Here is a 13,365-nt window from a genome sequence, read left to right as displayed (position 1 = left end):
TATATAAAACATTTTATATTCTTATGTATATATAACATTTTTTCATTTTATTATAGTTTGTGAGAAATATCCATAAAAATTTATGATTTTGTCTCCTATCAGACTGTCTTTTTTAGAGTAAAGAGAAACATTAAAAGTTAATTTAAAGTTAACATTTGCAATAAAAATTTTGTTTTACAGATTGGTAAAAATCTAAATTATATCTAAAAAATGGGTTTTAAAGAAAGCTAATCCACTGTAGCACATTTATTGTGGCCCATATTCAACATTTTGGCTCAGTGAAGTATCTTTGTAACTTTACAGGTAATGTGTTTGCCTGTGCTGGTAACACTAGAAAAACAAAGTTTTATATTTGACAATTCCTTGTTTTCTTTTTTAAAGTGTGTCATTTCTATTTTAATTCAATTGATTCAATAATAAATATGTATGAAACGTTACAGGATATACAAATACTCATTATTAGAGATAAATTGTCTTCAAAATAAGGCCCCTTAGTGTTTAGCCTACATGGAATGAACTGGTTGTTTGGCTTTGATCATGCAAACCCACTTGACTTGCTCATGAGTGCATCATGAGATTTTTCATTTAAACAATGGGCTCTACTCTGGCGACTGGCAAAACTGGGTCGTCAAGGTGTGCGAACTGAAGCTGCAGGATGTTCATGGTGCCCCGAGGAGTTTTGTCAAGGGGGGAAATAAAAGGAAAAATAAATTGTAAAAAGAAAAGATGTATTGATAATTTTACAATCATTAATGTGTATGCTCAAAGTCAGTATTTTGCAGTGGTTTGCATTGTAGATGCTATCATGCACTTCCGATTCATTGAAATACACTTAATCTTAACAGTGTTCATATTTAACTGCTTCAGCTGTGCTGTGCTGTCATTCAGACACCCGGCAACATTACATATTGCACTTTAAAACAAAAAGAAAATTAGTTTATAAATATATTTGTATATAAAACCCAACAAAAAAGCAAATGTAAAGGACCAAAACTATAGACTTGAACACAGACCGGAAAAAGCTAAGTAACAGTAAAAAGATCAATAGGAGCTAAATGTCACAATCTTGAGGTCTAAAGAGGGGAAACAGGGTGAGGAGGGGATCCTGTTCTTTGCTGCAGGGGCTTATGTGTGCTACCGTGTGAGAGTCATCTGACTTTAGAGGTGATTAACATGTGATTTATATCTTTATCTTATCTCTCATCTGTAACCTCAAGTTTAAAGATTGATATCACAACAAAAACATCATAGCAAAAATGCTCACGTGTTTGCATGCTCTGCAACTTCTTTCATGTTCTGCCTTCCTACAGAATGGTCAAAGAGACTCAGCACTAAAATAAGGGTTACACTTATAACAGATCTGCTGCTTTTGTTGCTGCTGCAGATATTTGGGGCTGTAATGCTGCATAGTCAGAGAGGCAGCATGAATACTAATAGATGTGATTCAGCTTAGCAGAAGAAAGTTTCAAGTGATTCATGCAATCAGACCACATGCCATCTTCTCAATAACACTTCTTGTTAGGAAGCTGCAAAGTGTGCTGTATGATTAATAACTCAGTTTTTTCATACATCAGTTTAAACCAACATGAATCAGTTCAACCTGCGTAAAAAATCATAAATCATGACAAAGGATTCTTTACAAAGTATGTATTGATTAAATGGAAATGTTTAACCCCAACCCTAACACTGTACCTTTTCCCACAGTGTGTCTGAATGATAAAATTATATTTCAATTGATGAAGGCATTAATGTCAAATTAAAAGTCATCAAATGCAGGAAAGCATGAGAGCTAAAAAAAATATGTTACCGCTAATCAAGCCTTACTCAAATTAGATTTAGTTATTTGAAAAGTGAATCAAAACCAAAAATTGAAAGTGTCATTTTTCGTGTATTTTGGTTATTTGTGTCTTAGATCAGACCTAGTTTCTTCCCCTTTGGTTATAACTTATTATTATGTTTTGTTTTCTGTGTCTTGGGATTCTTGTGTTTACCTGATCATTCTTATGTTCAGTTTTTATTCTCAGTTTAGATCTGTACCAGCCAGTATCGTTAGATTTGTTTTAGTATTGTTTTGTTCAACTCCAGTGTTTCCTGTCAGTTTTCATTTCATGCTCAGTCAGCTTCCACAGTGTTTGTTCTTAGTCAGTCTGCCACTCTCACCTGTTCCTAGTCTCCAATCAGTTCAGTTGTTTCCAATATCTAATCTTCTCTATATATTCAGTCTTCAGCATTCACCATATCAGCAGTTCATTACTGGCCTACATGCCACAATTTTCAGTCTTCCTTGTGCTAAGCTTTTGCTGCCACAACAGTCTTTTGTTTTTGTTTATTAAAACATTTTGTTTAATTCAAGTTCCTTTTGTTGTTCTGCATTTTTGGGTCCAAATCCTCCACTGATCTTGAAGTCTAAATTGAAATGCACTGTAGTTCTAAAAGATATAGAGGAAGAAGTAAATTTGAGCGGGGCGATAATTAAAATGTTTGATGATGAGAGAAAGAGATGGAGAAAAAAGTAGGGGAAAGGTAAACTGCCCCCCCCCCCCCCAAAAAAAAGGAAAATACTTGCAAAAAGGAGAAGTCCTTAAACACATAACTTTTGATTAAAGAGAGAGGGATGGAGCAATGTCTGTTCAAGACGTAAAAACTATAAAAAGCTAGGCGTAAAGCATGGGGCAAACTTATGATAACCCTGTGATACTCAAGAACAAAGGAGGCTTTCTGCAAAAAATGACGAGCGAGAACATGCACAAAGAGCCTCAAACAAAAACAGAAACAACTATCCAATAATTTTCAGTCAGGTCATCTGGACAGTTTCTTTTTTTTTGCAGAAACGTTCAAACTATCAACGTTCAACTATCAAACACTGTGCAGATGCAGCACACAGAAGTGGTATAGTAGAATTTTAGTGTGCGGTCCCTTCACATTGCATTGTGGTGAGTTCTTTTCTGTCAGTTAGCTGCTGCCTCCTCCTCCCCTGTAAAATGAGAAGACAGTCTACTCTGACAGCCTTTCAGTTGTCATCAAGACCTATCATAACAAATCCACCAGTCTTTTCAAAGGCCTCTGATTTACAAATCGTCAGGAGGGTTTATTGTTTGTTGAGTCTGCCAGAGGAAATCTCCACAAGATTTGGCCTTACTTCTAATTTCATATTTACTTTGTACCCGCCTTCCTTCTTTTTTGCAAAGATAAGTCTGCAAAGGATCTAGTGATATGCATTCATTGTTTTAGTGCTATAGGCCTATAAAGTTTAGATCCTGGCAGTATCAAAAGCTCTTTTGCACCCACCTTTGCCTTCAGAGCTATGGCACATGTGTAATTAGTGTCTCCATACACTGTGCTCACCCATGCTGTGAGTTGGGCAGTTTGTCAAATCACTTTGGGTTGCACGCAGTGAACCAGAGCTAAACCTCCTCCTCTGTGGCTCACCCGGGGGTCCCACAGGTGTATCAGACCCCTGGCTCCTGTCTCCATGGTGGTCCTTCTTTGTCTTTTCTCATCTGCCCATTGCATCCTTCCACTTTCCTCTGTCGGTCTAAAGTTTGTGTGAAACGGGATATGTACAGAAACATGTCAAGTTGAGCAGTGAAACAATGACCAGTACCAACATTGATAAAGAAATATTTTTCTTGTGTTTTGGCAGAATATTTTGATTTTACAACTAACATTCATTTGTTATGTTGAATGATCATATTATTACTGTACCTTAACTGATTGGTTGAGCTTTTGGAATGCAACCAAATCAATATGTTTAGTAACAACAGATTAAATGTCTGATGAATGAAAAAAAAAAATGGGATCAGCAACTGCTTTAGGTCAAATAGTCCTGTACCTTTGCAGGTAGTTTTACAAATCAAATTTAGGGAGTTAATATACCGACTGGAGACAAGCTTCGCTGTGAGATTCAACAATTTAAAAAAATGAACATCAGTTCTGTCAGACCCACTACAGCAGTGAACATTCTGTCCATTGTTGTGCTTTAATGGTGTGGAACAGAGTGATGAGTAGACTGTTAGCTCCTGCTGGTGGATCAGCTCTGCATGCTTCATTACCTTTGTGTGATTGTGTAAATTTGTGTGCAAGTGTGGTAGTGTGTTGTTTTTGGTCCATTCACATACTTTCAACTCCTGCAATGGAGAGTGGCACTGTTTGTGTCCCTGGATTAAGTGTACATAAAGTTATCACTTACAGATGCATTGTTTTTTCCTTTAACTGAATTTGACATGGTGGAAGAACTAATATTTGACGTGTTTGGTCTGAAATTGCACCAGTGCTTTTTGATGGGTTTAATGCTTTTGTGCTCAGCATGAAGGGTGCTTGGACTGATTAGTCAAAGCTATTCAGATGAATTAGTTATAACTTTTGTTTATATTTGTGTGGCATTAATTGAGTTGGGGTAAGAAGGAAACAGTATAGATCAATTTCAATAAACTTCATTATCTATTCATTAGTTTAAAGTGGTCCTGGTTTTAATAACAGTGACTTTATCCAGAGTGAGTCTGTGCAGGATTGAGTTTGTGTCATCTTTTCACTCTAATCTCTGACATTGAGCTGCTAATGCAAAGTTCACTTTAAAAACAGCTTTATCGTACAGCTTATGCTCGTGTCCTCCTTCCACTCATGTTTCATGAAGCTTGTCCTCTCTGTCTGGCACAAACCTCCTGATGATGACGCAGAAAGAGCAGAGGAGAGAAAACTGGGTAGAACTGGAAGCAGAATTTGAAACAAGGAGTGTATTGTTTCACAACAAAAAAAAAACAACAGTAAGAATAAATAGTCTTTTTTTCTAAGTTACTGTACATGGGCTTAAAAATACTGTTTTCTGAAATTATGCTATTTTTGTTGTTGCAAAAAAGGAACAAAAAATACAGAAAGCATAATTGCAGCTACTCTTAGTTTATCTTGAACTAATGAAGTGCCCTGTGTGGACATATTCACACTTCCAGGGTCATTTGTATGGTTACTGAGAACACACAACGCTGAATTATTGTTGAAGCCAGACAACACCCTCACTAGATTACTGACCCTCTGAACTTCAAGAAAAGCATGTGGGCAGGATAGAGTTGAATAAAAACAGGAAACTAGTGTGTGGGACAGTCAAGGAGTGTTTGGATCTGTTCATTAGTACACACCATTTGGTCAAAACAGAAGTCCATGCTGAGGACTGAGGAGAGTGACGTTTTCTGTTCTGCTATCTGATTATTCAATTGAATGTGTGAGGAGTGCAGGCAGGAGCGGCAGCTTGTACACAGACATCAGAACTGCTGTGCACAAATGTAAGTGAGTGAGGCACACAGTTGCTTTCTGACCAACTTGCGATGCTCAGTGTCCGGTTGTCATAGTGACGGAGGGTAGCAAGAGGAGCTCGCTCATTGCGCCTTCTGATTGTGAGTGCGAGAGAGAGAGAGAGAGAGAGAGAGAGAGAGAGAGCCAGACAGAGGGTAGAAAGCAGCGACACAGAGTTGCGCAGCAGTGATGGAGAGACAGGCTTTTTGCTGCCATCAGTGTTTTCATCAGTAGACTTGTGCTGCTGTGTCGAGGGTTATTGGAGACATTTCGCCACTTCCTCTCTTTGTCTCACAACTTGGATTATCTGCCTGAATTCTCTGTTTGCATCTTGAATGGGAAGATGCTGATGCTCTGTGACACGTGTGCCAGGTGTGTGTGAGATGGGAATCTGCGTGTGATGATTTCTATGCTCACTTGGAGACTTGCAGTTTGACTCAATGCCTGGGACCTCTGCCAGGCTGAGGGACACATAGCAGGCTTGACCAAGGGCCCTACATGCCATGGTAAATAACTCTGATTACCAACTTAACTTGGAGTTAGCCTCTTGGAGTTAACCTGTGCATTCTCTTTAAGGATACAGTTTTGCTTTTAAATACTTTTTCAGCAGCAGGTTAGCAGTGCGTGCTAGGTAGTGACTCTGCCTTTCTATTTTGTCTAGTGTGAGAAGGGAAAGAAGCGTGATTATATGCATATATTTATTTCCATTCTCTTCAGGATGCAGTGTTTTACCTGATTGCGAGCATTGCTATCCTAATCTAGCTGAATGTGTGAGCTCTCGTCTTCTTCAGTCTGCCTATGCATGTGTTAGCGTGGTTATAACCACATGTACACATAACTGTTTTAGTGAGTTACTCACATGGGCACCAGGAGATGGTGTTTGGTACTCACCCCATATGTAGCGTGGAGTTAATAAGTGCAGTCTTCCGCACTGTCCTCCTCAGTGTTGCCCCCACTGTCCTCTGCTTCAGCTTCCTGCATGGTAAATGATAAAGATGCTGCAGATGCACTTCCTTGTCCTTGGTTGAGCCTCCGATTAGCTGTCTCCATCCACAGGTCAGCAGCTAGCATTGGGTCAAATGTCTTGGTGGTCTGCTTTGACAGGTGAATGTGCTTCAGGGATGAGAGACGAGCACGTGACAGACAAGATCTGTACACGGTTTTTATTATGTTGAGATGTGAGAATCCTCTCTCACAATCTGCATTGCTTAGAGGAAGTGTAAGAGACAGTTAACCACCTTGTTGATGTTGGAGTAAGCATCCGAGTTACTTGTATTTACTATTTGGACCAAGTCATACACAGCAGAGGATCCCAGGTGTTTTCCTGTCTACTTTAAGCGCATCCATTCTGTCACAGTGGTGTCTGTCAAGCTGCAAGGTAACCTCATATTTCTTGAGAATGCTGCAAACTGTTGTGTTTCCAAAACTGTGGAGCATTTCCTGAGGCCTTGTTGAAGGATCAAGTACTAAGAAATGATCGCATGACTTGATGGAGTTATATCTGATTTCAAACTCTTTAATTAACCCCATGAGTAAGTTTGTCTAGTCTGTGTCAGCATCAGCATTAGAAACACTATAGTGGCCTTCACCATCAAGCAGAAGTGTGAACTGTCCAGTCGACACCATTAGTTCATCCTCACATTCTCCAATGGTCAGCTTTTCCTTCTGAAACCTAATGGATGTGGTTTTCAAAATGTTGCCAATGTCAAGCATGTTTGACATAAAGCACTGAAAATGCTCTGTGCAGATATGCTGCAAGAAATTGTTATCACTAGTAACCAGTTGCAATTTAATGATAGCTAATAGTCTGATAAATTTAATAGTGTTCCATGCCTCCATGCAGATCATCTGATATTATGAAACTTACCTAGTTTCACAAAGGAGATCACATTTTCTTCACACAGCTTCTTCAGTGCAGCAGGTTTTTTTTTTTTGGTCCACCTTTTTGTAAATAAAACTGCAGCAGTTTGACCACAGAGCGATTAAATGTCTCACAGTTATCAACGTTGTGATCAGCTGATTTTGTGCAATTGTCCACATTCTCTGTGTGTGTGCGTGCAAATAGTAAATGGACTGTACTTATATAACACCTTTCTATGTTATCAAGATACTCAAAGCGTTTTACACTACAGTCTGTGTCCTCATACATTTACCCATTCATGCATCATTATATTTCTACAAAGATTAATCAGTGCTTTAGATCACATTCACCAATGGGACACACATCAAAGGCAATGAGGGGTTCAGTGTCTTGCCCAGGGACATTTCAGCGTGTGACTGCTGGTGGAATCAAACCCCCAATTCTCTCATTGGAGGATGACTGCTCTAACCACTCTGCCACAGCTGCTCAGTGCAGTGCACAGAATATGCACATAAGCTTCTCCAACTGCAGCAAGTTGATGGGGTTTTGGCTTAACACTGTTGTCAAGGCTTTGGTTCTTTTTTTGTGTACTTATGCTAATGGGTTAATCAAGCTTGCAGTCAATAATTAATCACCTGCAGAGAATGCAGTATTTGAAACAACATTCAACCAAAAGCCTTTTATGCTCCCTCAGACTTCTTTTTCTTGTTTTCAAATTTTATGGGAGGACAATAACTGGTTGCTTTGTAAATAATTGACAGTTTATGTGTGTTATTACATCTGACCTGCTTAACTTTGCACAGGTTGGATGTTTAAAAGAAGGTTTGGACAAATTTATCATTCTCATTTCCACTTTTGAGGGAAATATTTACAGATTTTTTTTGTCTTCCTTTTTTCCCCACATTTTTACTTTCCATCTCAAACATCTTGTCTCTGTTTTTACAGGAAGAATGCAAGCAGATTATGGCACGCCAGAAATCTAACAGCCAGTCAGACTCACACGATGATGAAGTTTCTCCTCCTCCACCAAATCCGGTCGTCAAGGCTCGCCGTCGCAGGGGAGGAGTCAGCGCCGAAGTGTATACTGAGGAGGATGCTGTCAGCTACGTACGGAAGGTCTGTTTATTCAGCAGCCAAAATTCTTCAAATACTGTCCTGTAGTTTCAGCATCAAGCAGTAATGATGGTTATTGTTTGTGCTGAAGAAAACTTCATGCATCAGTAAAAAGAGAACAATTAAAGCAACTCTGGATAGAGATGTTGCAAGTACACCATTGTGTGACATAATCAAGTTTAAAGAGGATTCATTTAAACCAAGAATTCAATAATATTTCATGTGTTAAAGCATCTGGTGACACACACTGCTAATTTAGAACTTGAACATGTTACTGTTTTCATGCTATGCTAGTACACTGCAAATACGCGTTAACAAGTCAAAGTGTTTTGGCCACTTAGGCGCAGTCTCAGAAATACAGCAACAATCTAGTGTAAAATAATTTTTTGTGTTGGGTGCTGTTGGTCAAGCAGCTTTGTCCTGCTGTAAACAATAAGTCATGACAAATATCTGCTTTGTGATGGAGTTTTTCTTCTTCAACCTTTATTTAGACAGGTAAATCCCATTGAGCCTCGAGGACTCATTTACAAGAGAGACCTGATTTCAACAAAGAATGATGAAAAACAATGGACAACAGCGACAACAATAGACAGTTATAAAAAGGCATACAGATTTTTTTTTTTAACAAATAGGATGGCTAAAAAAGAAAAATAACAAAAAACAGTATGTTAGTTACTTATATTGTCCTCTGCCGCTGTGTTTTTTTAATGTATATATAATATTTTTTACAAAAATTTTTGCGTATCCTTCCTGTTTTCCATACTACTGCCTATTTTGGCTAAACATCATTATATTTTAAAGGATGTGTATTGAAATTTCCTGCAATAGTTGTAAATTTGAAATGTTCTTTGATAACTTGAATCTAGCTAGGGGAAACACTTTAACTGTTGCCTCCATGACCTGACCACAGAAAAGTGGTTGAAGATGGATGGATTGATGCATAAATATACTCTTGTTAAAATGATAATACACCTTTTATATTTTCATATTTTCTTCATTTTAATCTTGCACACCCTCACATTGATCCAAGATGGCCGTGCTCAGCCGAGTCGCAGCTTCACAGGCTCCTGGTGAACTCAATCTTTTTTTGTTCCTGTCGTTTCTGTTTTAACTTTTTTGCGCCTACAATGCACATCCACAGTATGGGTATGACTGTGACACACTTGTGGAGTTTTCTGTGTCGCTACCTTGCCATTGTGGTTCAGTCCTTCCAACCTCAGGCTCAGGCCTGTCATGGCGGCTGTATCCATGATCCTCCATCTGCCTGCACGGACCGAACTCTACAGACCCGTTCAGTTCCGCGGGGAAATCTGGATGTTCTTCGTCTGCCGGACCCAGTTCTGGAGGGCTGTATGGGAGGGCAGCTGCTGCGGTCATTGTTACCATCAGGGTACTGACGGGACTTGCTAACTAGACCTGCTAACCTGCTAATGCTGCTAACAAGATCCTCCATCCGCCTGATCGGACCGAACTCTGCAGACCCCGCTTGGTTCCGCGGGGGAACCTTAGATGTTCTCTGTCTGCTGGACCCGGTTCTGGAGGGCAGTCTGGGAGGCAGCTGCTGTGGTTCTTATTATCATCATGCTGCTGAAGGGACCAACAGTACCATGGGGCCAATGGGACCATGTTGCTAAGAGAAACCTCATTGTCATCAGAACCACTCTGCCAACAGGACCATGCTGCTGTAGATTTATTTCTTTTTCACTTTTGGTGCCTTGTTTCTGTATTTTTCTTGCATGCTTTGAATGAATCCTAGTTTATGTTAGTTTAGTTGACGTTAGTGCTCGCATTAAGCATAAATTATAGCCAAACAGAACCTATGAGAATTGTGCTGCTGTTGTTCGGTGTATCGTTTTGCACTGTTAGTGACTGGCATATATCTTAGATCTTTTAGTGTACCGTTTGGTGTTCGTTTAGCGTATATCTTAGTTTATATCTCAGATCCTTATTTACTGTTTCTTTTTGCACTTTATATTTTTGCTATTGTTTGATGTAACTGGGACCCTGTGTACACAATTTCGTTCCACTACATGTACCACATGTGATGCAAATGACAATAAAGAATCTCTGACTCGCTCTGACTCTGACATTGACACACATACATTCCTGATGGTGTATCTTTACTGCAATAATTAAATTGTTATTCTCTAGACATGAATTGCTGGGTATTGACATGACAGCATGAACCCCATCACCACGTTGTAATTGCATGGCCACTGGAGCATACATTGTGTCAGGTGTGCACTTGCACGTGCATGCATTTGCATTTTTAAGACCGAGGTCTCTTAAACAATGCAGCCATGTGTTATTGCAAAAAGTGTCACTTCATCTCCTTTTATTATTTTGTCTATCCCTCATCATTGCATGGACTGACAGATATAAACATGCACAGCTGCATCAGTAGCATATTAAAACAAAATAACTGCACGTTGTTAGCTTACACAAAAACCTATCAGAGTTAACAACAAAGTCCATGCTCAATCTTTTTTTTGTTCCTGTCGTTTCCCATCAATCCATGCCACCAGAGTTAAGTTAATCAAAATCAAATTAGGCTATAAAAGTGCATTATTGCCTTAGTGTGACTCAGCATTCTATGCTTTTTAACCTTTGATGAGGTTAACATACAAACTCTCACACACAATCTGTGCTCAAATCTTCCTACTTTACTTTTATTGTAAGATACTGCTGTGAAAATTAACTGTGGTTTTAACACAACCAATTAACTAACCCTGTTCATCTGATTAAAATGTTGTGCACCTAAAAAATGGAGACAGCCATCAGTTTGGTTTTAAGACCGTTAATAATTAAACTTGCATGTATCACAGTAAGCTTCGTACTTTCAGAAATGTGGTTGGTTTTCATTTAAAATAATAATTATGGCAAATAAATAAATAACTGTTTCTAATTTAGCTAACTTTATGTTTTTGACGAGTACAGAGTTTACTAGGGACTGTGGTAGCTTAATGGTCAGTGTTGCGGTTACTTGAGGCTGCATATTTGAGCCCAGGTTCCGTGAAAGGCTATCCGGCGTAAAACAGTTGATAAATCTTTCATGCGAGTTCGCTAGAAGGGAACAGTCAAAAGAAAAGCAACAAAGACATTGACAAATAATTTGATCTACATCCTCTTACAAGTAATTCTAAACACAATGGACAAATCACCAAAGGACAAACTGTGAATTATAAGTAGGACAGTAAATGTTTTTTTTTGTACGCAGCTTACTGGTGTCCTGCCATTTAATAATCTCCTGGGTGATAGCATCGGAGCTGGGTTTTTCACAAGATTAGAAGGAGGCTGACTTAAAATCTCTCCCTCTTCAATTCAATTTCCAGGCCTGACCAGTCTATTTCTCTTTCTGACCACAGAGTAGCCACACTTATACTTCTATAGTCAGATAAAAATTCAGTACTTCCTAATTTATGTGTGATGTGGCTATGTGTGCATCTGCGTGCATATTGTGCACTGTGTGTGGTTGTCTTCATGTGGAGACATCTGTTGCCTTAACTTAATTACAGTCTAACTCCTCCTCTCTCCAAGAATGAGGCAGAGGTACACACAAACACACACACACTCACACACACAAGTTTGTCTTTCTGTCTTTACTGGGACTTTCCATTGACTTCCATTCATTTATCGTTCATTTCTATAACCTAACCCTGACCCTTACCCTACACCTAACCATTACCAGTTTCATTCAGCCTTTATTTATACAGGTTAGTCTCATTGAGCCTCAAGGACTCATTTACAAGAGACCTGTTTTTAACAAAGATTGATGACAACAGTAGACAACAATGACAACAGTAGACAATAATAAAAGAAAGTATACAAATTGAAAAGTAAATGGAAGAAAAAGAAATTAAAAAAGCTAAACAAAAACTGGTACATTGTAAGCGATGTAAAATACTAAAAACAGGAACATGTCTGCGTTGGTTTTTGCCAGGAACTTAGCAGATGTTTGAAGCCACTTAGAGAGGTCAAGTTCGAAAGGTTCAGGTCTTTTTTGCAAGGTGTTCCAGAATACAGGAGTGGAGTAGATACAGTACATACCTAACCCATCCTCAATTCACATCTTAGCCTTAAACCTAACCTCTAACCCACCAGTGACACTTGAACCTTATGAGGACTTGCCTTTGGTCCTCACAAAGAGCAGTTGGTCCTCACAATGTAGTATGTGTTCAAAAATGGTCCTCACAAAGTAATAGAAACGAGCACACACACTTTGCTCCTTTTGTCAGTCATTTAAAAGTAAAGGGTTTTTATGAACTTCTTTTCTTCTTTGTCTTTTTATTATTATTTGCCTTTTTTATGCTATGTTCAAATTAGTGTAAATTGTCTGCTATGATGTCTACTCATAAACACAGACTGCTTTGTTGTGGCTTTACATGTTGCCATTCCCCCTCCACAAACACACTGCAAAGTCTGAGGCATGAAAATGCATGTTTTATGAATGATTTCAGGGCTCTTGTGAATTTTTAAGGTCTGTGAGACTTTTTAGTGTTATCCTTGAACAGATGGGCATTCCCAAAAATATACAGATGCACGTGTGGGATGTTTCTTTCAGGGTTTGCCAATACTCTGCTCTATAATTACTCAATTTGGGCTGCTTTGAAGTCAGTCGTATTATGCGTTTGTGTTGCTTTGATTTATGTGTCCACCTGCTCTTTGTTGTAGCTGTCCAGTTTACTGTAATTACTTCTTTGTCTACACAGGTGATTCCTAAAGACTACAAGACCATGACTGCCTTGGCTAAAGCCATTTCTAAGAATGTGCTGTTTGCTCACCTGGACGACAACGAAAGAAGGTACAAAGCCCTGAGATAATGAATAATAAAGAAGTCCCTTGTTTATCGTGGGGGATCAGAACTCTGAAGCCCCGCGATTAGTGGAAAAACGGCGAAGTAGGAATAGTAGTACAGTAGTAATAGTAAGTAGTAGTTTATTTTACTATGTATATATATATATTTTTTTTTGTTTGTTTGTTTTGTTTATATATATATGTATATATATGTATATATATATATGTGTATGTATATATATGTATACATATACATATATATACATCAACAGAGGATGCAATCTCCTCTGTGGTCCACACTGCACTCAACC

The 13,365-nt window shown here is 38.7% G+C and overlaps 1 protein-coding gene across 1 annotated transcript in view; it reads left to right on the top strand.

The window, feature by feature from the left end:
* The first annotated feature begins 5,743 nt into the window (after positions 1-5,743).
* The window catches only part of LOC119420988 (cAMP-dependent protein kinase type I-beta regulatory subunit), a 46,693-nt gene continuing 39,071 nt past the window's right edge, over positions 5,744-13,365 (top strand). Inside the window, exons 1-3 of the mRNA XM_037688377.1 lie at positions 5,744-5,792; positions 8,093-8,263; positions 12,970-13,061. Of these exons, the coding sequence (XP_037544305.1) occupies positions 5,790-5,792; positions 8,093-8,263; positions 12,970-13,061 (266 nt within the window). The 5' untranslated portion in view covers positions 5,744-5,789. The remainder of the gene's footprint in view (positions 5,793-8,092; positions 8,264-12,969; positions 13,062-13,365) is intronic.

The sequence above is a fragment of the Nematolebias whitei genome, chromosome 15 (assembly GCF_014905685.2).
Source record: "Nematolebias whitei isolate Nwh7 chromosome 15, NemWhi1, whole genome shotgun sequence".
NCBI classification, from domain to species: Eukaryota; Metazoa; Chordata; class Actinopteri; order Cyprinodontiformes; family Rivulidae; genus Nematolebias; species Nematolebias whitei.
The sequence above is the reverse complement of the archived record's forward strand: the minus strand, read 5'-3'. Positions and strand labels throughout refer to the sequence as shown.